Source organism: Entelurus aequoreus, linkage group LG07 (genome assembly GCF_033978785.1).
Source record: "Entelurus aequoreus isolate RoL-2023_Sb linkage group LG07, RoL_Eaeq_v1.1, whole genome shotgun sequence".
Taxonomy (NCBI): Eukaryota; Metazoa; Chordata; class Actinopteri; order Syngnathiformes; family Syngnathidae; genus Entelurus; species Entelurus aequoreus.
The window spans coordinates 81,189,219-81,216,687 of NC_084737.1; the positions used below are offsets into that span (position 1 = coordinate 81,189,219).

The 27,469-nt window shown below is 47.2% G+C and overlaps 1 protein-coding gene across 2 annotated transcripts in view; it reads right to left on the reverse strand.

Annotated features, from left to right (window-relative positions):
• LOC133654317 (neural cell adhesion molecule L1.1-like) overlaps positions 1-27,469 on the reverse strand; it is a 68,064-nt gene that overhangs the window by 15,157 nt on the left and 25,438 nt on the right. For both annotated transcript variants that reach the window (XM_062054617.1, XM_062054616.1), the window contains exons 9-23: positions 24,417-24,560; positions 22,045-22,156; positions 21,523-21,683; positions 21,286-21,445; positions 20,960-21,087; positions 10,844-10,945; positions 10,558-10,773; positions 10,360-10,430; positions 8,193-8,418; positions 7,998-8,104; positions 7,574-7,841; positions 7,372-7,494; positions 7,078-7,254; positions 6,789-6,902; positions 6,575-6,724 (exon numbers count right to left, since the gene is read on the reverse strand). In XM_062054617.1, coding sequence (XP_061910601.1) covers positions 6,575-6,724; positions 6,789-6,902; positions 7,078-7,254; positions 7,372-7,494; positions 7,574-7,841; positions 7,998-8,104; positions 8,193-8,418; positions 10,360-10,430; positions 10,558-10,773; positions 10,844-10,945; positions 20,960-21,087; positions 21,286-21,445; positions 21,523-21,683; positions 22,045-22,156; positions 24,417-24,560 — 2,259 coding nt within the window. The remainder of the gene's footprint in view (positions 1-6,574; positions 6,725-6,788; positions 6,903-7,077; positions 7,255-7,371; positions 7,495-7,573; positions 7,842-7,997; positions 8,105-8,192; positions 8,419-10,359; positions 10,431-10,557; positions 10,774-10,843; positions 10,946-20,959; positions 21,088-21,285; positions 21,446-21,522; positions 21,684-22,044; positions 22,157-24,416; positions 24,561-27,469) is intronic.

Genomic DNA, 27,469 nt, shown 5'->3' on the forward strand with positions numbered 1-27,469 from the left:
GGGCCACCTCGCAAAATGGAGACCCGATGGCAGCACCGGTCACAGTCCAGTATTATGGGCCACCTCGCAAAATGGAGACCCGATGGCAGCACCGGTCACAGTCCAGTATTATGGGCCACCTCGCAAAATGGAGACCCGATGGCAGCACCGGTCACAGTCCAGTATTATGGGCCACCTCGCTAAATGGAGACCCGATGGCAGCACCGGTCACAGTCCAGTATTATGGGCCACCTCGCAAAATGGAGACCCGATGGTGTAATATATGCCGAGACAAAGATGACTATGCTGATAGCTGCAAGCAACATCCCATTCTCATTTGCGGATGTTTACAACAAATCCGTGAAGGATATGTTCCCGGATTCAGAGATCGCTTGCCAGTACTCAAATGGCAGAACAAAGGCGACTCAAATAGTGAAAGGTAAGTTGTTTTTTTTAGTAAGCAGCAAGTACAGTACAGTTAGTAGAACAACTGTGTTTTCATTAGTGTGTCTTTGATAGGTGCCATCGCCCCGGAATTGGACAAGGAAGTGATGGAACTTTGCCAAAACCAACTCTTTGGTCTGATGTGTGATGAAAGCACAAGCAGAAAGACGGAGGATAAAGTATGGAAGTATGGAGGTATGGAGGTATGGAGGTATGGAGGATAAAGTATGGAGGTATGGAGGTATGGAGGATAAAGTATGGAGGTATGGAGGTATGGAGGATAAAGTATGGAGGTATGGAGGTATGGAGGATAAAGTATGGAGGATAAAGTATGGAGGTATGGAGGTATGGAGGATAAAGTATGGAGGTATGGAGGTATGGAGGATAAAGTATGGAGGTATGGAGGTATGGAGGATAAAGTATGGAGGTATGGAGGTATGGAGGATAAAGTATGGAGGTATGGAGGTATGGAGGATAAAGTATGGAGGTATGGAGGTATGGAGGATAAAGTATGGAGGTATGGAGGTATGGAGGATAAAGTATGGAGGTATGGAGGATAAAGTATGGAGGTATGGAGGTATGGAGGATAAAGTATGGAGGTATGGAGGATAAAGTATGGAGGTATGGAGGATAAAGTATGGAGGTATGGAGGATAAAGTATGGAGGTATGGAGGTATGGAGGATAAAGTATGGAGGTATGGAGGATAAAGTATGGAGGTATGGAGGATAAAGTATGGAGGTATGGAGGTATGGAGGATAAAGTATGGAGGTATGGAGGATAAAGTATGGAGGTATGGAGGTATGGAGGATAAAGTATGGAGGTATGGAGGATAAAGTATGGAGGTATGGAGGTATGGAGGATAAAGTATGGAGGTATGGAGGATAAAGTATGGAGGTATGGAGGTATGGAGGATAAAGTATGGAGGTATGGAGGATAAAGTATGGAGGTATGGAGGATAAAGTATGGAGGTATGGAGGATAAAGTATGGAGGTATGGAGGTATGGAGGATAAAGTATGGAGGTATGGAGGATAAAGTATGGAGGTATGGAGGTATGGAGGATAAAGTATGGAGGTATGGAGGTATGGAGGATAAAGTATGGAGGTATGGAGGATAAAGTATGGAGGTATGGAGGATAAAGTATGGAGGTATGGAGGATAAAGTATGGAGGTATGGAGGTATGGAGGATAAAGTATGGAGGTATGGAGGATAAAGTATGGAGGTATGGAGGATAAAGTATGGAGGTATGGAGGATAAAGTATGGAGGTATGGAGGATAAAGTATGGAGGTATGGAGGTATGGAGGATAAAGTATGGAGGTATGGAGGATAAAGTATGGAGGTATGGAGGTATGGAGGATAAAGTATGGAGGTATGGAGGATAAAGTATGGAGGTATGGAGGATAAAGTATGGAGGTATGGAGGATAAAGTATGGAGGTATGGAGGATAAAGTATGGAGGTATGGAGGATAAAGTATGGAGGTATGGAGGTATGGAGGATAAAGTATGGAGGTATGGAGGTATGGAGGATAAAGTATGGAGGTATGGAGGATAAAGTATGGAGGTATGGAGGATAAAGTATGGAGGTATGGAGGATAAAGTATGGAGGTATGGAGGATAAAGTATGGAGGTATGGAGGATAAAGTATGGAGGTATGGAGGTATGGAGGATAAAGTATGGAGGTATGGAGGATAAAGTATGGAGGTATGGAGGTATGGAGGATAAAGTATGGAGGTATGGAGGTATGGAGGATAAAGTATGGAGGTATGGAGGATAAAGTATGGAGGTATGGAGGATAAAGTATGGAGGTATGGAGGTATGGAGGATAAAGTATGGAGGTATGGAGGTATGGAGGATAAAGTATGGAGGTATGGAGGATAAAGTATGGAGGTATGGAGGATAAAGTATGGAGGTATGGAGGATAAAGTATGGAGGTATGGAGGTATGGAGGATAAAGTATGGAGGTATGGAGGATAAAGTATGGAGGTATGGAGGTATGGAGGATAAAGTATGGAGGTATGGAGGTATGGAGGTATGGAGGATAAAGTATGGAGGTATGGAGGATAAAGTATGGAGGTATGGAGGATAAAGTATGGAGGTATGGAGGATAAAGTATGGAGGTATGGAGGTATGGAGGATAAAGTATGGAGGTATGGAGGTATGGAGGATAAAGTATGGAGGTATGGAGGATAAAGTATGGAGGTATGGAGGTATGGAGGATAAAGTATGGAGGTATGGAGGATAAAGTATGGAGGTATGGAGGATAAAGTATGGAGGTATGGAGGATAAAGTATGGAGGTATGGAGGTATGGAGGATAAAGTATGGAGGTATGGAGGATAAAGTATGGAGGTATGGAGGATAAAGTATGGAGGTATGGAGGATAAAGTATGGAGGTATGGAGGATAAAGTATGTCTTTTGTATTTACACTCCTCTTGTAAAGTCATGTTGTGGCTGCTGTGAAGATTGCTTGCTAAATATATTTATATATATATATATATATTTTTTTTTTTTATAGTGGAACCTCGGATTCAGGAGGAACAGTGTGGTTTTCGTCCTGGTCGTGGAACTGTGGACCAGCTCTATACTCTCGGCAGGATCCTTGAGGGTGCATGGGAGTTTGGCCAACCAGTCTACATGTGTTTTGTGGACTTGGAGAAGGCATTGGACCGTGTCCCTCGGGAAGTCCTGTGGGGAGTGCTCAGAGAGTATGGGGTATCGGACTGTCTGATTGTGGCGGTCCGCTCCCTGTATGATCAGTGCCAGAGTTTGGTCCGCATTGCCGGCAGTAAGTCGGACACGTTTCCAGTGAGGGTTGGACTCCGCCAAGGCTGCCCTTTGTCACCCATTCTGTTCTGAACTTTTATGGACAGAATTTCTAGGCGCAGTCAAGGCGTTGAGGGGATCTGGTTTGGTGGCTGCAGGATTAGGTTTCTGCTTTTTGCAGATGATGTGGTCCTGATGGCTTCATCTGGCCAGGATCTTCAGCTCTCGCTGGATCGGTTCGCAGCCGAGTGTGAAGCGACTGGGATGACAATCAGCACCTCCAAGTCCGAATCCATGGTTCTCGCCCGGAAAAGGGTGGAGTGCCATCTCCAGGTTGCGGAGGAGACCCTGCCCCAAGTGGAGGAGTTCAAGTACCTCGGAGTCTTGTTCACGAGTGAGGGAAGAGTGGATGGTGAGATCGACAGGCGGATCGGTGCGGCGTCTTCAGTAATGCGGACGCTGTTTCGATCCGTTGTGGTGAAGAAGGAGCTGAGCCGGAAGGCAAAGCTCTCAATTTACCGGTCGATTTACGTTCCCATCCTCACCTATGGTCATGAGCTTTGGGTTATGACCGAAAGGACAAGATCACGGGTACAAGCGGCCCAAATGAGTTTCCTCCGCCGGGTGGCAGGTCTCTCCCTTAGAGATAGGGTGAGAAGCTCTGCCATCCGGGAGGAGCTCAAAGTAAAGCCGCTGCTCCTCCACATGGAGAGGAGCCAGATGAGGTGGTTCGGGCATCTGGTCAGGATGCCACCCGAACGCCTCCCTAGGGAGGTGTTTAGGGCACGTCCAACCGGTAGGAGGCCACGGGGAAGACCCAGGACACGTTGGGAAGACTATGTCTCCCGGCTGGCCTGGGAACGCCCCGGGATCCCCCGGGAGAAGCTGGACGAAGTGGCTGGGGAGAGGGAAGTCTGGGCTTCCCTGCTTAAGCTGCTGCCCCCGCGACCCGACCTCGGATAAGCGGAAGAAGATGGATGGATGGATGGATATATATGTTTTTTTTAAGGAGTTTGTGATATTGGCCAGGGTTTGCGATCGGAAAACTGAGGAGGTGGTGACGAAGTTTATGCACATGCCGGTGTGCAACATTGGCACAGCAGAGAAGCTCTTTGAGTCACTGAACACAGTGCTAAGGTCAATGTAAAGTCGCTTATGTGTAAATGTAAATATATTACAGTATGCTAGGACAGTGGTGCTCAAATGGGGGTGCGTGTACCCCTGGGGGTACTTGAAGGTATGCCAAGGGGTACGTGAGATTTTTTTTAAATATTCTAAAAATAGCAACAATTCAAAAATCCTTTATAAATATATTTATTGAATAATACTTCAACAAAATATGAATGTAAGTTCATAAACTGAACATCCAATCAAGCAGGCTATTCCATTCGTTACAATGCAATATTCAGTGTAGATTTGTTGTGGACATGTTCCATAAATATTGATGTTAAACATTTCTTTTTTTGTGAAGAAATGTTTAGAATGAAGTTGATGAATCCAGATGGATCTCTACTACAATCCAGATGGATCTCTACTACAATCCAGATGGATCTCTACTACAATCCAGATGGATCTCTACTACAATCCAGATGGATCTCTACTACAATCCAGATGGATCTCTACTACAATCCCCAAAGAGGCCACTTTAAGTTGATGATTACTTCGATGTGTAGGAAATCTTTATTTAGAATTGAATCACTTGTTTATATTTCAACAAATTTGTAGTTATTTTTATATCTTTTTTTCCAAATAGTTCAAGAAAGACCACAACAAATGAGCAATATTTTGCACTGTTATACAATTTAATAAATGAGAAACTGATGACATAGTGCTGTATTTGACTTCTGTATCTCTATTTTTCCACCAAAAATGCTTTGCTCTGATTAGGGGGTACTTGAATTAAAGGGGGTACTTGAATTAAAGGAGGTACTTGAATTAAAGGGGGTACATGAGTGCAAAGAGGTTGAGAACCACTGTGCTAGGAGACAGACCACTAATAAGTCATGTTGTGCTTTGTTTATTCCTAGTGACAGAAAAATTGACTGGAGAAAGGAAACCATGCAGCATTAATGGTAAGAAGTATTTAATTGATTATTGGTTACCTTCAGAATAACAATGTTATTAAAAAGAAAAAGAGACTTATTGTACTCTAAAAATGTTGTTCTTACTTAAAAATGCACGCACTTAGTTGTATTCAGAGTTAAAGAATATTATATGGCTCTCACCAAAATACATTTGAAAATATTTGGCTCTCATGGCTCTCTCAGCCAAAAAGGTTCCCGACCCGTTATAGAGGATAAGACTAGAGAAAGCAATTATATCCCAAGCTCACTTGTGCTTAATTTGCTCATTTTCATTTGCAGTTATGGAGCTAGGAAGTAGTCTGCCGCAGCTGCGATTGGACCTGACCAGCCTCCGGGTACAAGTACTGGACTACCAATTGCTTGCCAGGGAACATCTTCCCTAGGAAGCAAGGATTGACCGGTTTTGGGCCATGCTAGGGAGAGATGGAAGATTCCCCACACTCGTGCATTTGATGAAAGCACTTTTATGCCACACAGCAATGCATCATCAGAGGGTGTTCAGCATCATCAGAGGGTGTTCAGCATGGCTCGAAAAATAGTGACAGAGAATAGAAAGAGGATGGACAATTCAACCCTTAACTTACTCCTTTCCTGCAAAATACATTTCACAGATGCTGCCCACAGCTATATTCCTTCAAAGGCTGTGCTTCTGGCTGCAAAGCATTGCACTTTCAAGTACAACAATGTGTTGTGTGTATAAGTGTAAATAAATGAACACTAAAATTCAAGTATTTCTTTTATTTATATTTATATATATATATAATAAAATAAATATATATATATAGCTAGAATTCACTGAAAGTCAAGTATATATATATATATATATATATATATATATATATATATTGAAATACTTGGTGAATTCAAGCTGTAAAATACTCTCCTGTTAACCACGCCCCCAACCACGCCCCCCGTCCAACCACGCCCCCCAGCCCGGCCAAGACACCCCACCCCACCTCCCCCACCTCCCGATATTGGAGGTCTCAAGGTTGGCAAGTATGTCCTAAGGTCCATGCTAGCTATGTTAGCATGCTGGTGTGGAAATGTGTTTATAGCATGCTGCTTATAAAGTACCAGGTCCTAAGGTCCATGCTAGCTATGTTAGCATGCTGGTGTGGAAATATGTTTATAGCGTGCTGCTTATAAAGTACCAGGTCCTAAGGTCCATGCTAGCTATGTTAGCATGCTGGTGTGGAAATGTGTTTATAGCGTGCTGCTTATAAAGTACCAGGTCCTAAGGTCCATGCTAGCTATGTTAGCATGCTGGTGTGGAAATGTGTTTATAGCGTGCTGCTTATAAAGTACCAGGTCCTAAGGTCCATGCTGATGACGCCCACTGTGTGTAGTTCCCATGCTTGACCACAAGGTGGTACTCAGTTCCTGGCTGAAGGCCCGTCAGAGAGTAGAACGCCTGCGTGGAGTTCACCATTTCTGACTCCTCCCACTGACCACCAGCTGAAAAACAGAGCGAGATCATGTTTTCCTCCATCGCGGTCTTCCTCTTTTTTTTTTCACGTACCACTCTTCCTAAGAAAGCTGATGTGGAAGCCGTGGTTCCTCTCTCGCTCTCCAGGTACCCAGCTTAAGTTGAACGCCATGTTACTTGGCGTGATGGTGATGTTTGACGGGGGAACTGCATGGAGGGAGAGCATGAACATAATCTGGCAGGAAGAACCTGGTCCATAGGATGACTTGATCTTGACAGAGTTGGGATAGAGCTTGTAAAACTGTGAATACAATTGTCCTGAAACTGCTTGGAAGGCCACCTCACCAACAAATATCATGACCGTTAGAAGTTGTTATTTTACCTCCGTCAAAGAGGGTGGCGTTCCTCTTTGTGATGGGCTGTCCGGTCCCTGCGGCGGTGCGAGCAATCACCTTGAAGTTGTAATAGCTCTGAGGGCTCAGAGCGTCCAACACAAGGTGGGTCACATTGGGATCACCGATCTCCTCCATCTGGAGTGGACTATCTCTGCTCTTCACCTCTGCGCATGCAGAAAACACGGCACAATCACTCGGTGAACTTTCAAGAATTTTACAGAATCTCAACTCTGGAATCGTTTGGTCCAATTCTAGAAGGATTAGGCACACATCGGACATACCTTGTTGGTACTGCACCACATATCCCAGCAGAATTCCGTTGGTTTCCACTGGGGGGGTCCAGTAGAGAATCATAGAGTTTTCTGATGGGCTCTCAAATGTTAGCGACGCTGGAGGTCCGGGAGCTGCACCATGACAATGAGGTGATGAAATATCAAACCTCTGTACAAACATTTAAGAAATAGCCCTTTATCTGAGGCTTACCTCCTTCTGGGGTGCTGAAGTGGACTGCCGCAGAAAGAGGGCTCTCTCCTTTGCTGTTAAAGACCGCGACGGAAACCTTGTACTGAGAGTAAAGCTGCAGCCCTTTCACTTCCTCTGAGTTCTTATTGCCCAGGACCACCACCACCTTATCATCCTTCTTGGCTTGATCCCATCTTCCTTCTCGCTCCCGGTCTTCCTGCCAGTGGTTCCTTTCCCCGGGTGACCTTCGGCCCCGACCCCCTTGTGGATCAAGCCTCTTGATATAGATCTGACACGAAGGACAAGGATTAGACTTCAAATAGTGTGTCTGAGACTCTCATATTGACATAGGTACATGGGATTACAGATGGCATTTGTTGTTGTTGTCAGGAGTCAGCACAAACTCGGATTAAAAACAGTCCCTGGTTTTAACAGCCTCTAGTACCTTGTATCCCAGAAGAAGGCCTCTGACGTTCTGGGCTTCATTCCACTTAACAGCAACGGTCCTGTTCATCACTGTGACTGAGACTCCACTGGGAGCTTCCTCAGGAACTAAGACAAGGAATTCATCTCATTTGGACCCAAACTGACCGACTAAGGCAAATATGCTGAACTTGGTATGGAGTTATTTGTGTAGTACCATCCTCTCCAGAATATCCGATCCCAGCCTCCGTTGTAGGTCCTTCACCCAGTGAGTTGACGGCTTGGACTTTAATCTCAAATGGCACGTATGTTCCTGTGTTGTTCACCAAGAAGGGCGGAGACTTGGCGTGGCCGTGGTTCCAATGAACACTCTTGCCACCCTCCTCCCTCCATAAAACCTTGTATTGGAAGCCCTCGCTGTTGTGTGATCTTCTGGGCATCTCCTACGAGTCCACAGAAGGTTAAAAGCATGAGGTTTTTTTACCGAATCTATCTCTTGTCTAAGAAAACCTCCAACCAGACCTCTGGAAGAACACAGTAGCGGAGGTTAAGCATTGCAACAGTAGCTATCTACAAACCCCGTTTCCATATGAGTTGGGAAATGGTGTTAGATGTAAATATAAACGGAATACAATGATTTGCAAATCCTTTTCAAGCCATATTCAGTTGAATATGCTACAAAGACAACATATTTCATGTTCAAACTCATAAACTTTATTTTTTTTTTGCAAATAATCATTAACTTAGAATTTCATGGCTGCAACACGTGCCAAAGTAGTTGGGAAAGGGCATGTTCACCACTGTGTTACATGGCCTTTCCTTTTAACAACACTCAGTAAAGGTTTGGGAACTGAGGAAACTAATTGTTGAAGCTTTGAAAGTGGAATTCTTTCCCATTCTTGTTTTATGTAGAGCTTCAGTCGTTCAACAGTCCGAGGTCTCCGCTGTCCTATTTTACGCTTCATAATGCGCCACACATTTTCGATGGGAGACAGGTCTGGACTGCAGGCGGGCCAGGAAAGTACCCGCACTCTTTTTTTTACGAAGCCACGCTGTTGTAACACGTGCTGAATGTGGCTTGGCATTGTCTTGCTGAAATAAGCAGGGGCGTCCATGAAAAAGACGGCGCTTAGATGGCAGCATATGTTATTCCAAAAGCTGTATGTACCTTTCAGCATTAATGGTGCCTTCACAGATGTGTAAGTTACCCATGTCTTGGCCACTAATACACCCCCATACCATCACACATGCTGCCTTTTACACTTTCACCCTAGAACATGTCTTGACCACTAATACACCCCCATACCATCACACATGCTGCCTTTTACACTTTCACCCTAGAATATGTCTTGACCACTAATACACCCCCATACCATCACACATGCTGCCTTTTACACTTTGCATTGATAACAGTCTGGATGGTTCGCTTCCCCTTTGGTCCGGATGACACGATGTGGAATATTTCCAAAAACAATTTGAAATGTGGACTCGTCAGACCACAGAACACTTTTCCACTTTGCATGAGTCCATCTTAAATGATCTCGGGCCCAGAGAAGCCGGCGGCGTTTCTGGGTGTTGTTGATAAATGGCTTTGGCTTTGCATAGTAGAGCTTTAACTTGCACTTACAGATGTAGCGACCAACTGTATTTAGTGACAGTGGTTTTCTGAAGTGTTCCTGAGCCCATGTGGTGATATCCTTTAGAGATTGATGTGGCTTTTTGATGCAGTGCCGTCTGAGGGATGGAAGGTCACGCTCATTCAATGTTGGTTTCTGGCCATGCTGCTTACGTGCAGTGATTTCTCCACATTCTCTGAACCTTTTGATGATATTACGGAGCGTAGATGTTGAAATCCCTACATTTCTTGCAATTGCACTTTGAGAAAGGTTGTTCTTAAACTGTTTGACTATTTGCTCACACAGTTGTGGACAAAGTGGTGTACCTCGCCCCATCCTTTCTGGTGAAAGACTGAGCATTTGTTGGGAAGCTGTTTTTATACCCAATCATGGCACCCACCTGTTCCCAATTAGCCTGTTCACCTGTGGGATGTTCCAAATAAGTGTTTGATGAGCATTCCTCAACTTTATCAGTATTTATTGCCACCTTTCCCAACTTCTTTGTCACGTGTTGCTGCCATCACATTCTAAACTTAATGATTATTTGCAAAAAAAAATAAAGTTTATGAGTTTGAACGTGAAATATGTTGTCTTTGTAGCATATTCAACTGAATATGGCTTGAAAAGGATTTGCAAATCATTGTATTCCGTTTATATTTACATCTAACACCATTTCCCAACTCATATGGAAACAGGGTTTGTATTCAGAAAAGGTGAGAGTCAGAAAGTTTTGTAAAATGTGATTGAAGAGCATGTTGAAGTACTTACATCCCACATAATAGCCAGAGTTCCCTTGTTGGAGGACTCACTGCGCACATTGGTAGGATTTGTGTATGGTACTAGGAAAAAGACAAGGCATCACTTTGTAGATACTTCAAAATGACCTTTTTAGGTGTGTACAAACACTCTTGTACGAATGTTTGCTTCTCCTCCTAAAACTATCTGTTTGACTTTGGTGTCTCCTACCAGCAGGGGGCGTGCTGTAGATTTTTGTGGTCTGGCTGGGGTCGCTGGGACCGAGCGCATTGACTGCGATGACCCGGAAGGCATAGTTGCAGAAAGGGCGGAGGGACAGCTGTCGTTTGTTAAAGTTGCCCGGCACTTGTTCCATCACCCCCCACTTCCAGATGTCGTCCTCCTGCCTCTGTGACAACTGCTCCTCCTTTGCCTCCACCAGGAACTCTGCAAGTATTCGGGGGCCGTGGAGGTCACATGGTGCACCTTGTGATCACCAGCACATGTGCGAGGGTACCTGTGATGGGGCTATTGTGGGAGCCACCGGGGATCCAACTCAGAGTCAAACTGTAGTCCTTCACGTCAGACAGATTCAGATTCTTAGGGGGGTCTGGACGGGCTGAAAGTCCAACATAGAATGTAGGGTTGTCTCCATAATAACATTTTGGTACAGGTAATGTACTTGGATCATTTTTGATACTTTTCTATATAAAGGGCACCACAAAAAATGTCATTATTGTCTTTATTGGAAGAAAAATGTTAGTGTACATGAAAAATATGTTTATTATTGTCATTTAGTCCTTAAATAAAATGTTGAACATACTAGACAACTTGTCTTTTAGTAGTAAGTAAACAAACAAAGACTCCTAATTAGACGTATGCAGTAACATATTGTGTCATTTATACACCTATTATTTTCTACACATTATGAGGGACAAACTGTAAAAATTGATTATTAAGCTACTTGTTCATTTACTGTTAATATCTGCTTATTTTCTGTTTTAACATGTTCTATTTACACTTCTGTTCAAATGTAAATCACTTATTCTTCTCTTCTTTGATACTTTACATTAGTTTTGGATGATACCACACATTTAGGTATCGATCTGATACCAAGTAGTTACAGGATCATACATTGGTCATATTCAAAGCCCTCAAGTTTCCAGGGACATATTTATTGCATTTATAAACATAATATGAATAATTAAAAAACGTAAAAAGATTTTGTGATGCTGAAAAATATCGATGTAATCATAGTAGTATCGACTCGATATGCTCCTGTACTTGGTATCATTACAGTGGATGTCAGGTGTAGATCCACCTATGGCGTTTGTTTACATTCTTACGCCTGTGAGCTATTGTATCCTCCTACGGTGTGTAGTGAAGCATGTTTAGCTATTCCTCGTCCTCCAGTGATATTAGTACGTGGAATAAACTTCATTTATTTTCAGAGTTTGTAAACATATTATACATTTTTTAAAAAGAAAAAAAGATTCTGATACGATAAAAAATATCAATGTAATCATCGTAGTATCGACTAGATACGCTACGGTGCTTGGTATCATTACAGTGGATGTCAGGTGTAGATCCACCCATGGCATTTGTTTACTTTGAGAAGTACTAGCTTGCTGTTAGCGGTGAGCTATTGTATCCTCCTATGGTGTGTAGTGAAGCATGTTTAGCTATTCCTCATCCTCCAGTGATAACGATACATGTAAGAAACTTACTTTATTTGTCGCCATGGAGGCCAGGATTAGTGATTTAAGTAGTGATTTAGTAGCGGAAACGCTGCCCACTGTGGATGGACGTTGACCGCTAGCTAGCTAGCCATGTGTTAAAGCAGCTCTTCCTGAGGGTGTTTCAGTGTTAGAACTTCACCTTTATCTTGACTTTTTACACCATTCTCCCTTTTCTGTCTACACACTGTGTCTGCTTGTAAGTACTCTGTGTGTGTGCGCTGCCCAACATGCTGGTAAAACCAGCAATGTCACGTCAGCGTGACTGCATGCCTGTTCAAGGAGACCCAACATCTACGGTGGCCTGGCAGTGCAAAACACTTTTGACATTTAATAAAACAAATTACAAATAGAGAAAACACAAAACAAAAGCCAAGACAACTTACAATTTCAGAAATTAAAAAAAACCCCAAAAAAACACTTAACAATAAAAAAAAACACCAAAACAAAAGACAAAACACTTTACAATTTCAGAAAACAGAAAAACAAAAGCCCAAACAATTTACAATTCCGTGAACCGGAAAGGGAATGTCCCAAAATGACAGATTGACAGCTACTGTACGTCAGATTGACAGCTACTGTACGCCAGATTGACAGCTACTGTAAATCAGATTGACAGCTACTCTACGTCAGATTAACAGCTACTGTACGTCATATTAACAGCTACTGTACGTCAGATTGACAGCTACTGTAAATCAGATTGACAGCTACTCTACGTCAGATTGACAGCTACTGTACGTCAGATTAACAGCTACTGTACGTCATATTAACAGCTACTGTACGTCAGATTGACAGCTACTGTAAATCAGATTGACAGCTACTCTACGTCAGATTGACAGCTACTGTACGTCAGATTAAAAGCTACTGTACGTCATATTAACAGCTACTGTACGTCAGATTGACAGCTACTGTAAATCAGATTGACAGCTACTCTACGTCAGATTGACAGCTACTGTATGTCAGATTAACAGCTACTGTACGTCATATTAACAGCTACTGTACGTCAGATTGACAGCTACTGTAAATCAGATTGACAGCTACTCTACGTCAGATTGACAGCTACTGTACGTCAGATTAACAGCTACTGTACGTCATATTAACAGCTACTGTACGTCAGATTGACAGCTACTGTAAATCAGATTGACAGCTACTGTACGTCAGATTGACAGCTACTGTAAATCAGATTGACAGCTACTGTACGTCAGATTGACAGCTACTGTAAATCAGATTGACAGCTACTGTACGTCAGATTAACAGCTACTGTACGTCAGATTGACAGCTACTGTACGTCAGATTAACAGCTACTGTACGTCAGATTAACAGCTACTGTACGTCAGATTGACAGCTACTGTAAATCAGATTGACAGCTACTGTACGTCAGATTAACAGCTACTGTACGTCAGCCATCCACTGAGTCTTCACTTCCTCATCCAGGCTAGGCGGAAATGAAGGAAATGATTGGCTGACTTGGCTGTCAATCTGTCATTTTGGAACCTTCCCTTTTGTAAGTTGTTTTATATTTTCTTTTTGTGTTTTCTGAAATTGTAAAGTGCTAAAATGGCTCTCTAGCAGGCTGTGGAACATAGTAGTGGGGGCCATAGTGGCTCTCTAGCAGGCTGTGGAACATAGTAGTGGGGGCCATAGTGGCTCTCTAGCAGGCTGTGGAACATAGTAGTGGGGGCCATAGTGGCTCTCTAGCAGGCTGTGGAACATAGTAGTGGGGGCCATAGTGGCTCTCTAGCAGGCTGTGGGACGCAGTGGTGGGGGCCATAGTGGCTCTCTAGCAGGCTGTGGGACACAGTGGTGGGGGCCACAGTGGCTCTCTAGCAGGCTGTGGAACACAGTGGTGGGGGCCATAGTGGCTCTAGCAGGCTGTGGAACATAGTGGCTCTCTAGTAGGCTGTGGAACACAGTGGTGGGGGCCATAGTGGCTCTAGCAGGCTGTGAAACATAGTGGCTCTCTAGCAGGCTGTGGAACATAGTGGCTCTCTAGCAGGCTGTGGGACACAGTGGTGGGGGCCATAGTGGCTCTCTAGCAGGCTGTGGAACATAGTAGTGGGGGCCATAGTGGCTCTCTAGCAGGCTGTGGAACATAGTAGTGGGGGCCATAGTGGCTCTCTAGCAGGCTGTGGGACACAGTGGTGGGGGCCATAGTGGCTCTCTAGCAGGCTGTGGGACGCAGTGGTGGGGGCCATAGTGGCTCTCTAGCAGGCTGTGGGACACAGTGGTGGGGGCCACAGTGGCTCTCTAGCAGGCTGTGGAACATAGTAGTGGGGGCCATAGTGGCTCTCTAGCAGGCTGTGGAACATAGTAGTGGGGGCCATAGTGGCTCTCTAGCAGGCTGTGGAACATAGTAGTGGGGGCCATAGTGGCTCTCTAGCAGGCTGTGGGACGCAGTGGTGGGGGCCATAGTGGCTCTCTAGCAGGCTGTGGGACACAGTGGTGGGGGCCACAGTGGCTCTCTAGCAGGCTGTGGAACACAGTGGTGGGGGCCATAGTGGCTCTAGCAGGCTGTGGAACATAGTGGCTCTCTAGTAGGCTGTGGAACACAGTGGTGGGGGCCATAGTGGCTCTAGCAGGCTGTGAAACATAGTGGCTCTCTAGCAGGCTGTGGAACATAGTGGCTCTCTAGCAGGCTGTGGGACACAGTGGTGGGGGCCATAGTGGCTCTCTAGCAGGCTGTGGAACATAGTAGTGGGGGCCATAGTGGCTCTCTAGCAGGCTGTGGAACATAGTAGTGGGGGCCATAGTGGCTCTCTAGCAGGCTGTGGGACACAGTGGTGGGGGCCATAGTGGCTCTCTAGCAGGCTGTGGGACGCAGTGGTGGGGGCCATAGTGGCTCTCTAGCAGGCTGTGGGACACAGTGGTGGGGGCCACAGTGGCTCTCTAGCAGGCTGTGGAACACAGTGGTGGGGGCCATAGTGGCTCTAGCAGGCTGTGGAACATAGTGGCTCTCTAGCAGGCTGTGGAACATAGTGGCTCTCTAGTAGGCTGTGGAACACAGTGGTGGGGGCCATAGTGGCTCTAGCAGGCTGTGAAACATAGTGGCTCTCTAGCAGGCTGTGGAACATAGTGGCTCTCTAGCAGGCTGTGGGACACAGTGGTAGGGGCCATAGTGGCTCTCTAGCAGGCTGTGGAACATAGTAGTGGGGGCCATAGTGGCTCTCTAGCAGGCTGTGGGACACAGTGGTGGGGGCCATAGTGGCTCTCTAGCAGGCTGTTGGACACAGTGGTGGGGGCCACAGTGGCTCTCTAGCAGGCTGTGGAACACAGTGGTGGGGGCCATAGTGGCTCTAGCAGGCTGTGGAACATAGTGGCTCTCTAGTAGGCTGTGGAACACAGTGGTGGGGGCCATAGTGGCTCTAGCAGGCTGTGGAACATAGTGGCTCTCTAGCAGGCTGTGGAACATAGTGGCTCTCTAGCAGGCTGTGGGACACAGTGGTGGGGGCCATAGTGGCTCTCTAGCAGGCTGTGGAACATAGTGGCTCTCTAGCAGGCTGTGGGACACAGTGGTGGGGGCCATAGTGGCTCTCTAGCAGGCTGTGGAACATAGTAATGGGGGCCATAGTGGCTCTCTAGCAGGCTGTGGAACACAGTGGTGGGGGCCATAGTGGCTCTCTAGCAGGCTGTGGGACAAAGTGGTGGGGGCCATAGTGGCTCTCTAGCAGGCTGTAGAACACAGTGGTGGGGGCCATAGTGGCTCTCTAGCAGGCTGTGGGACAAAGTGGTGGGGGCCATAGTGGCTCTCTAGCAGGCTGTGGGACACAGTGGTGGGGGCCATAGTGGCTCTAGCAGGCTGTGGAATATAGCGGTGGGGGCCATAGTGGCTAGCAGGTTGTGGAACATAGTAGTGGGGGCTATAGTGGCTTTTTAGCAGGCTGTGGAATATAGTGGTGGGGGCCATAGTGGCTCTCTAGCAGGCTGTGGAATATAGCGGTGGGGGCCATAGTGGCTAGCAGGTTGTGGAACACAGTGGTGGGGGCTATAGTGGCTCTCTAGAAGGCTGTGGAACATAGTAGTGGGGGCTAGAGTGGCTCTCTAGAAGGCTGTGGAATATAGTGGTGGGGGCCATAGTGGCTCTCTAGCAGGCTGTGGAACACAGTAGTGGGGGCCATAGTGGCTCTCTAGCAGGCTGTGGAACATAGTAGTGGGGGCCATAGTGGCTCTCTAGCAGGCTGTGGAACACAGTGGTGGGGGCCATAGTGGCTCTCTAGAAGGCTGTGGAACATAGTAGTGGGGGCTAGAGCGGCTCTCTAGAAGGCTGTGGAATATAGTGGTGGGGGCCATAGTGGCTCTCTAGCAGGCTGTGGAACACAGTAGTGGGGGCCATAGTGGCTCTCTAGCAGGCTGTGGAACATAGTAGTGGGGGCCATAGTGGCTCTCTAGCAGGCTGTGGGACGCAGTGGTGGGGGCCATAGTGGCTCTCTAGCAGGCTGTGGGACACAGTGGTGGGGGCCAGAGTGGCTCTCTAGCAGGCTGTGGAACACAGTGGCTCTCTAGCAGGCTGTGGGACACAGTGGTGGGGGCCATAGTGGCTCTCTAGAAGGCTGTGGAACATAGTAGTGGGGGCTATAGTGGCTCTCTAGAAGGCTGTGGAATATAGTGGTGGGGGCCATAGTGGCTCTCTAGCAGGCTGTGGAACACAGTAGTGGGGGCCATAGTGGCTCTCTAGCAGGCTGTGGAACATAGTAGTGGGGGCCATAGTGGCTCTCTAGCAGGCTGTGGAACACAGTGGTGGGGGACATAGTGGCTCTCTAGAAGGCTGTGGAACATAGTAGTGGGGGCTAGAGCGGCTCTCTAGAAGGCTGTGGAATATAGTGGTGGGGGCCATAGTGGCTCTCTAGCAGGCTGTGGAACACAGTAGTGGGGGCCATAGTGGCTCTCTAGCAGGCTGTGGAACATAGTAGTGGGGGCCATAGTGGCTCTCTAGCAGGCTGTGGGACGCAGTGGTGGGGGCCATAGTGGCTCTCTAGCAGGCTGTGGGACACAGTGGTGGGGGCCAGAGTGGCTCTCTAGCAGGCTGTGGAATACAGTGGCTCTCTAGCAGGCTGTGGGACACAGTGGTGGGGGCCATAGTGGCTCTCTAGAAGGCTTTGGAACATAGTAGTGGGGGCTATAGTGGCTCTCTAGAAGGCTGTGGAATATAGTGGTGGGGGACATAGTGGCTCTCTAGCAGGCTGTGGAATATAGCGGTGGGGGCCATAGTGGCTAGCAGGCTGTGGAATATAGCGGTGGGGGCCATAGTGACTAGCAGGTTGTGGAACATAGTAGTGGGGGCTATAGTGGCTCTCTAGAAGGCTGTGGAACATAGTAGTGGGGGCCATAGTGGCTCTCTAGCAGGCTGTGGAACATAGTAATGGGGGCCATAGTGGCTCTCTAGCAGGCTGTGGAACACTGTGGTGGGGGCCATAGTGGCTCTCTAGAAGGCTGTGGAACATAGTAGTGGGGGCTAGAGTGGCTCTCTAGAAGGCTGTGGAATATAGTGGTGGGGGCCATAGTGGCTCTCTAGCAGGCTGTGGAACACAGTGGTGGGGGCCATAGTGGCTCTCTAGCAGGCTGTGGAACATAGTGGCTCTCTAGCAGGCTGTGGGACACAGTGGTGGGGGCCATAGTGGCTCTCTAGCAGGCTGTGGAACACAGTGGTGGGGGCCATAGTGGCTCTCTAGCAGGCTGTGGAAGATAGTGGCTCTCTAGCAGGCTGTGGGACACAGTGGTGGGGGCCATAGTGGCTCTCTAGCAGGCTGTGGAACACAGTGGTGGGGGCCATAGTGGCTCTCTAGCAGGCTGTGGAACATAGTGGCTCTCTAGCAGGCTGTGGAACATAGTAGTGGGGGCCATAGTGGCTCTCTAGCAGGCTGTGGAACACAGTGGTGGGGGCCATAGTGGCTCTCTAGCAGGCTGTGGAACATAGCGGTGGGGGCCATTGTGGCTCTCTAGCAGGTTGTGGGACATAGTAGTGGGGGCCATAGTGGCTCTCTAGCAGGCTGTGGAACATAGTAGTGGTGGCCATAGTGGCTCTCTAGCAGGATGTGGAACATAGTAGTGGTGGGGGCCATAGTGGCTCTCTAGCAGGCTGTGGACACAGTGGTGGGGACCATAGTGGCTCTCTAGCAGGTTGTGGGACATAGTAGTGGGGGCCATAGTGGCTCTCTAGCAGGCTGTGGAACACAGTGGTGGGGGCCATAGTGGCTCTCTAGCAGGCTGTGGAACATAGTAGTGGGGGCCATAGTGGCTCTCTAGCAGGCTGTGGACACAGTGGTGGGGGCCATAGTGGTTCTCTAGCAGGTTGTGGAATATAGTAGTGGGGGCCATTGTGGCTCTCTAGCAGGCTGTGGAACATAGTAGTGGGGGCCTTAGTGGCTCTCTAGCAGGCTGTGGAACACAGTGGTGGGGGCCATAGTGGCTCTCTAGCAGGTTGTGGGACATAGTAGTGGGGGCCATAGTGGCTCTCTAGCAGGCTGTGGAACATAGTAGTGGGGGCCATAGTGGCTCTCTAGCAGGCTGTGGACACAGTGGTGGGGGCCATAGTGGTTCTCTAGCAGGTTGTGGAATATAGTAGTGGGGGCCATTGTGGCTCTCTAGCAGGCTGTGGAACATAGTAGTGGGGGCCATAGTGGTTCTCTAGCAGGCTGTGGACACAGTGGTGGGGGCCATAGTGGTTCTCTAGCAGGTTGTGGAATATAGTAGTGGGGGCCATTGTGGCTCTCTAGCAGGCTGTGGAACATAGTAGTGGGGGCCATAGTGGCTCTCTAGCAGGCTGTGGAACACAGTGGTGGGGGCCATAGTGGCTCTCTAGCAGGTTGTGGGACATAGTAGTGGGGGCCATAGTGGCTCTCTAGCAGGCTGTGGAACACAGTGGTGGGGGCCATAGTGGCTCTCTAGCAGGCTGTGGAACATAGTAGTGGGGGCCATAGTGGCTCTCTAGCAGGCTGTGGACACAGTGGTGGGGGCCATAGTGGTTCTCTAGCAGGTTGTGGAATATAGTAGTGGGGGCCATTGTGGCTCTCTAGCAGGCTGTGGAACATAGTAATGGGGGCCATAGTGGCTCCCTAGCAGGCTGTGGAACACAGTGGTGGGGGCCATAGTGGCTCTCTAGCAGGCTGTGGAACATAGTAGTGGGGGCCATTGTGGCTAAATGCCACCTTTGTTCTGGTATTTGCTAAAGATAAAAGGCCAGTGACAGAGGAGCTCAGGATCCGCCAGGGTTGATACGGTAAAAGCAGGCCAGATAGATGAGAAGAGGCAAGGCCATGAAGACATATAAAAACTAACTTTGAAATGAAGACAATGAGCCACTTTAAAACTTGTGTAATGAGCTCCCGCCTCTCGTCAGCTCACCTGAGTTTTGTAATAATTGTGGACTTCTGATATTGTATTTGGGAAGGCCAGAGAGCAGAGCGCTAGTTGAAATAAAAGCATGCATTAACACCTACAGCATGTGTTGGTCTGAGAGACTCTGACTATGTTCTTAAGATGATTTAAAAAAAAAAACATTTTTGCCATATTTTTAATATGTGGAATAAAAGTCAGCTTGGATTCCAAAATTACTCCCAAGTATTTTTATGGATTTTCTTGGTTTAAAATGTTGTTAAAAGTTTATCCCCCTGGCCTTGAGGGCCTACAACTCAAACCTCGGTTTTGTCCTTGTTGATCTGTAGGAAATTCACAGCCATTAAGGCTGTCTTCGACTAAGAAGTTTCATAGTCGAATCTGATTCTTCTGAATTCGTCATAAGTGGATGATCCGTCGACGATGTGCAAAACTATTTTTTTTTATGCTAACAAGAGCGGACTATCCCTTAGAGATAGTGTGAGAAGCTCTGTCATTCGTTGAGAGCTTGGAGGCAAGTCACAGATGAGGTGGCTCTGGTCACATGAGGCATCTGGTCCGGATACACCTAAAATCTGGTCCAGATACACCTAAAATTCCTCCCTGGGGAGGTATCCAGGGCTCCAGCTGGTAGGGGAACAGGGACATACAGAAGATCCAAGACATGCTGGAGAGTCTGTGTCTCTAAGCTAGCCTGGGAAGGCATTGGAATTGCCTGGGAGGACCTGAATAAAGTAGCCGGGGAAAAGGAAGTCTGAACTTCTCTGCTTAGTAAACTTGATCCCAGATAAGCAGAAGAAGATGGATGGATGGATATCAAGAGCACAGCTAATGTGGATCCTAACAATTGAACAGATCGCATTTGTGACCATTTTGGCCTCAAAAATGCTAAAACACTACAGTACAAAAAATAAAAAGGGCAGAGATGGGATGGTTTAGTGAGGTTCTTGGATCTCAGCTTCAGCTCTAACCGAGCACAGAGAAGACAATGAAACTGAACTATTCAGAGGAAATAAGGTTTTTAGAGGTGAACCAGCGTGAGGAAACAAACTGGTCAAAGCCGCACCTTGGCAGCGTGTGACGAGTACAATTTCCGAAGTCCCAACAGGAACTACGTATATGTCCTGGGGTTCAATATCGGATTATTTGACTGTGAGGTCGACGGTCGAATCAGACTCTGAATTGACTCATGTAATCGTCCAATAGTCGACTATTTTAAGATATATAGTGAGAACCTCTCCTGGACCACCAACACCACATCACTAGAATGCCCAGGAGCATCTTGAAAGCAGCTGGAAGACCATTGACACCTATAAAGCACACACTCCAACCCTATCCCTCACGTTAACTCTTCAGCGTCTTCCCCGATGGCAGGAATGAGCTTGCCATCTTGGACCAGTTTCATCTTATCAAGCTGTCAGGATGGTGAACGCTCACTGCCCCTACCACACCCACCCATACCACACCCGCCACTGCGCCTAAAACTCTGGTGTTGGAGTACAACATTAATCACAAGATTGCAGCTCTAGTTTTTGCCAGCAGGTGGCAATGTCACTTTGTTAACTCACCTACGACTGTGACGGAGCCGCTGGCGGTCGCCTGATCAATCTCAGTGATGATCTCACAGGAATAATCAGCGTTGTCTTTTGATTGGACATCCGTCACTTGCAGAGTACCGTTGACAAAGAAAGTGTACCTAAACACACAAGCTCCTGTAAGAGACTTATTTAAAGATGTGGTCAAGGCAGTAATTCCTAACATTCATGACTCCAATGGCACCGCAGCTTTCAACGATAACTCTAGCACCGGCGCTACAACATTAGGCAGTTCCGGGAACCGAGACCCATAAACATCGCTTTGAGACTTTACGTTATGGACATGTCGTTGTCATTACTTGTCATCAAGGGACGAGTCCTGCAGTTTTTGTCCGTCCTTCCTCCAGACGATGGTGTAGCGGAGCAGTCGGGGGTCCTTGTAGAAATGACAGTCCAGCAAAGCGCTCCCACCCCGCAGCGCTCGCACATCCTGCGGGCCCGCCAGAATCACCGTCCCATCTAACGGCAGCCAAGACAGTTAAGGCGTTTCGGAAGTGAGAAAGTCCATCTCTGTGGTTTTTGCGTGCGACACTCACTGAACACTTCCAGGTGCGCGTCGATAGAGATGTTGGTGTTTTTGATGAAGCAGCTGTACACGCCTATGTCGCCGTAACCGACGTCGGACACCTCCAGCGTCCCGTCGGTGAGCAGGGAGACACGAGGGTTCAACAGCAGGGGGTCCGGGTCCTTGCCCTCCCTGAAAAGCATGTGTGCAAAACAAAATGCAGTAACAGATGCAGTAAGGACATAGACAAGTTCAAACAAGATGCCAAGGATGAGCAGGGCAGTACCACACCTCCAAAAGAACTTATTCCACATAATGAACCAGAACAGGAGGGGCACAAAAAAGGTGAAACGAACACAAAACTAAAGAGGAACTTAAGGACAGAAAGAAATTAGGCACACATATTATCGTTAGCTTTGTCTTCAACTGAATTGCCTTTTTTTCATAGCTTTATTCCACTTTTTTGTCCAGCTGGACCATACAGGCCACATGAGTGTGGTCGCCCCAGAGGGCCCTGCCGCACCTGCAGGACAATCTCTGTGGTCACACTCACCACGCCACGTGAGGCAGCGGCGAGCCGAAGGTTTTACAGGACATCTTGATGGTTCCGCCCTCGGTGACTTTGTACACGACCCCGTCTGAGGACAGGATCTGAGGGGGGAGCTCTGAGGGACACACGTCACTAAAGGTCAGCCATTGGACAAGACTACTAAAGGTCAGCCATTAAACATGTGACATGGTGTCTGTGTCTTGACGGGACGTTTGTCTCTTTTTAATTGATTATACGTTTTCATCAATTGCCAATCGTCTCAACAATAGTGTATTCAAAAAATGTCAAAGTTGAAAAGTGTGTTTAACGTGTGGATGTCAGGTGTGGATGTCAGGTGTAGATCCTTTAATGCTAATGCTAATGAGCTGTGTTTGTCTTTGACAAGAGTGTGTATATATTACAGGTGTCCCAATACAATATTCAGTTGTGTTCAGTATCAGCAAAAAACAAGCATATCTGCTTCTATCTAAATAAAAGAGGTGTGTCCAAACTATGGACCGCATCTTCTTTTTGGCCCATGAGATCAATAAGGAATCTGGCATGGAATGTGATTTCCAATTCATTTTGGATATCTGTTGATCTTAATACAGCAACTTTACCGCCATATTGGGGGCAATGAGAGTAAATCAGGTCAATGACCATGAATTGAGCATCGAACTAAATATAGCACAGCATTTTTTCTATATGACCCTGTGGAAGGGGCGTGGTCCATGCGTCGCCTGCGGGCGGGGCATGTGCAGGAGCCGGCTGTGAAGCGGATGACAGGTGAGTGGATATCTCAGCTAGAACGAGTTATCTAATCACCTGTCTCTTTATTAGCAGCGTCGGAGAGTATGAGGGGGGTCTGACGGGGAGTGGACGCACGAGACACAGACTGCTGAAAAGCACAGGAAGAGGACTGAGAAAGGAAAACTATTTATGTGCTGAACAAGAAAAATAAAAAAGACTTGTAAATCCTCAGCCAAAGGGTGTCACGTGGTGATTGGTCCAAGAAAGAACCCAACGACAAGGAAGAGTCGTTCGCAATTGGCGCCCAACCAGGTTTGGACCAAAGAGAAAAATGTCAGCTCCAACTCCCCTGGAGGCACTTGGGCGAGTGCTGGCGGAAGTGTCGGCGGCGAGTCGGCAGCAGCTGGAGGCCTCCCGGCAACAAACCACCATCCTGCAGGCGCTGATGAGTAGGGTGGGAGGGAAAGCGCACACATCCATGCAGCGCATGTCGGAAGCAGAAGACCCCCAGGCATACATAGACATTTTTGAGGCCACGGCGGTGGCATGCGACTGGCCTGAAGAAGAGTGGGGGATAAGGCTGCTGCCGCTCTTGGCGGGGGAGGCGCAGCGGGTGGCGCTGAGCCTGCCGGCGGCCGCCAGAGTCCAATTTGCGGATCTCTGAGATATATATATATATATATATATATATATATATATATATATATATATATATATATATATATATATATATATATATATATATATATATATATATAATTATATATACATATATATATATATATATATATATATATATATATATATATATATATATATATATATATATATATATATATATATATATATATATCTACATATATATATATACAATATATATATATATATATATATATATATATATATATATATATATATATATATATATATATATATATATATATATATATATATATATATATATCAGTGACGTGCAGTCAGGGGAGGCAGGTGAGGCGGGGCCTCACGTGCCATCATGGAAAGAAAAAAAATGTAAAAAGAAAAAAAAATCATTAAATTGTTATATGTATCCAGTGATTATACTATAAAGTTATTTTCCATTTAACTTCACCAGTTTTAAATTATTGTTATTCAAAATCGCTGAATTTTCACATTTGCCGTTGAAATAGTGAGAAGAGACGGTGCGGTGATCAGCAGCCAGTTGAGGCACGTCACTGACTTGAGCCTCACCATGGATTGCGCAATGACTGGGCTAACTGCTGGCCTGCTGTGCAGTGAGAGCGTATTGCTATATGAATTATATTATACATTTCCATAGTTGAGTTAGCTGAGGTATATAATGTACAGTGTATTTTGTCAACAACTGCATGTGTGTAAGTATTTCTTGTGCTGAGCAATCATAAAATGGCTGCGAAGACGCACTGGCTGAGGCTCGCAGTAATCCCGCCTCCTGGTGGTAGAGAATGCACCCCTGCCGTAGAATGCGGTATGTATGTATTTTAAGTAAATGTGTGTGTATTGTAAGTACAGGTGTGTGTATTGTAAGTACAGGTGTGCGTATTGTAAGTACAAGTGTGTGTATTGTAAGTACAGGTGTGTGTATAAGTACATGTGTGTGTATTTTAAGTACAGGTGTGTGTGCTTACCGACAACATGGAGGTAGGCGTTGATGAGAAGGGCGCCATGTTTGTTGGCGGCCTCACACTGATACACGGCCGTGTCTTGCAGCTCCACGTCCAGCAGCTTCAAGACGCCGTCCAAGACGCTGCGGCGAGGGTCTGCATCCACCTCTGTGGGACACATCAGGACTTCAGAGCGAGCATGACAGTTTCAGACTTCAGAGCATCCACCTCTGTGGGACACATCAGGACTTCAGAGCGAGCATGACAGTTTCAGACTTCAGAGCATCCACCTCTGTGGGACACATCAGGACTTCAGAGCGAGCATGACAGTTTCAGACTTCAGAGCATCCACCTCTGTGGGACACATCAGGACTTCAGAGCGAGCATGACAGTTTCAGACTTCAGAGCATCCACCTCTGTGGGACACATCAGGACTTCAGAGCGAGCATGACAGTTTCAGACTTCAGAGCATCCACCTCTGTGGGACACATCAGGACTTCAGAGCGAGCATGACAGTTTCAGACTTCAGAGCATCCACCTTTGTGGGACACATCAGGATTTCAGAGCGAGCATGACAGTTTCAGACTTCAGAGCATCCACCTCTGTGGGACACATCAGGACTTCAGAGCGAGCATGACAGTTTCAGACTTCAGAGCATCCACCTCTGTGGGACACATCAGGACTTCAGAGCGAGCATGACAGTTTCAGACTTCAGAGCATCCACCTCTGTGGGACACATCAGGACTTCAGAGCGAGCATGACAGTTTCAGACTTCAGAGCATCCACCACTGTGGGACACATCAGGACTTCAGAGCGAGCATGACAGTTTCAGACTTCAGAGCATCCACCTCTGTGGGACACATCAGGACTTCAGAGCGAGCATGACAGTTTCAGACTTCAGAGCATCCACCTCTGTGGCACACATCAGGACTTCAGAGCGAGCATGACAGTTTCAGACTTCAGAGCATCCACCTCTGTGGGACACATCAGGACTTCAGAGCGAGCATGACAGTTTCAGACTTCAGAGCATCCACCTCTGTGGGACACATCAGGACTTCAGAGCGAGCATGACAGTTTCAGACTTCAGAGCATCCACCTCTGTGGGACACATCAGGACTTCAGAGCGAGCATGACAGTTTCAGACTTCAGAGCATCCACCTCTGTGGGACACATCAGGACTTCAGAGCGAGCATGACAGTTTCAGACTTCAGAGCATCCACCACTGTGGGACACATCAGGACTTCAGAGCGAGCATGACAGTTTCAGACTTCAGAGCATCCACCTCTGTGGGACACATCAGGACTTCAGAGCGAGCATGACAGTTTCAGACTTCAGAGCATCCACCTCTGTGGCACACATCAGGACTTCAGAGCGAGCATGACAGTTTCAGACTTCAGAGCATCCACCTCTGTGGGACACATCAGGACTTCAGAGCGAGCATGACAGTTTCAGACTTCAGAGCATCCACCTCTGTGGGACACATCAGGACTTCAGAGCGAGCATGACAGTTTCAGACTTCAGAGCATCCACCTCTGTGGGACACATCAGGACTTCAGAGCGAGCATGACAGTTTCAGACTTCAGAGCATCCACTTCTGTGGGACACATCAGGACTTCAGAGCGAGCATGACAGTTTCAGACTTCAGAGCATCCACCACTGTGGGACACATCAGGACTTCAGAGCGAGCATGACAGTTTCAGACTTCAGAGCATCCACCTCTGTGGGACACATCAGGACTTCAGAGCGAGCATGACAGTTTCAGACTTCAGAGCATCCACTTCTGTGGGACACATCAGGACTTCAGAGCGAGCATGACAGTTTCAGACTTCAGAGCATCCACCTCTGTGGGACACATCAGGACTTCAGAGCGAGCATGACAGTTTCAGACTTCAGAGCATCCACCTCTGTGGGACACATCAGGACTTCAGAGCGAGCATCACAGTTTCAGACTTCAGATCATCCACCTCTGTGGGACACATCAGGACTTCAGAGGGAGCATGACAGTTTCAGACTTCAGAGCATCCACCTCTGTGGGACACATCAGGACTTCAGAGCGAGCATGACAGTTTCACACTTCAGAGCATCCACCTCTGTGGGACACATCAGGACTTCAGAGCGAGCATGACAGTTTCAGACTTCAGAGCATCCACTTCTGTGGGACACATCAGGACTTCAGAGCGAGCATGACAGTTTCAGACTTCAGAGCATCCACCACTGTGGGACACATCAGGACTTCAGAGCGAGCATGACAGTTTCAGACTTCAGAGCATCCACCTCTGTGGGACACATCAGGACTTCAGAGCGAGCATGACAGTTTCAGACTTCAGAGCATCCACCTCTGTGGGACACATCAGGACTTCAGAGCGAGCATGACAGTTTCAGACTTCAGAGCATCCACTTCTGTGGGACACATCAGGACTTCAGAGCGAGCATGACAGTTTCAGACTTCAGAGCATCCACCTCTGTGGGACACATCAGGACTTCAGAGCGAGCATGACAGTTTCAGACTTCAGAGCATCCACCTCTGTGGGACACATCAGGACTTCAGAGCGAGCATCACAGTTTCAGACTTCAGATCATCCACCTCTGTGGGACACATCAGGACTTCAGAGGGAGCATGACAGTTTCAGACTTCAGAGCATCCACCTCTGTGGGACACATCAGGACTTCAGAGCGAGCATGACAGTTTCACACTTCAGAGCATCCACCTCTGTGGGACACATCAGGACTTCAGAGCGAGCATGACAGTTTCAGACTTCAGAGCATCCACCTCTGTGGGACACATCAGGACTTCAAAGCGAGCATAACAGTTTCAGACTTCAGAGCATCCACCTATGTGGGACACATCAGGACTTCAGAGCGAGCATGACAGTTTCACACTTCAGAGCATCCACCTCTGTGGGACACATCAGGACTTCAGAGCGAGCATGACAGTTTCAGACTTCAGAGCATCCACTTCTGTGGGACACATCAGGACTTCAGAGCGAGCACGACAGTTTCAGACTTCAGAGCATCCACCTCTGTGGGACACATCAGGACTTCAGAGCGAGCATGACGGTTTCAGACTTCAGAGCATC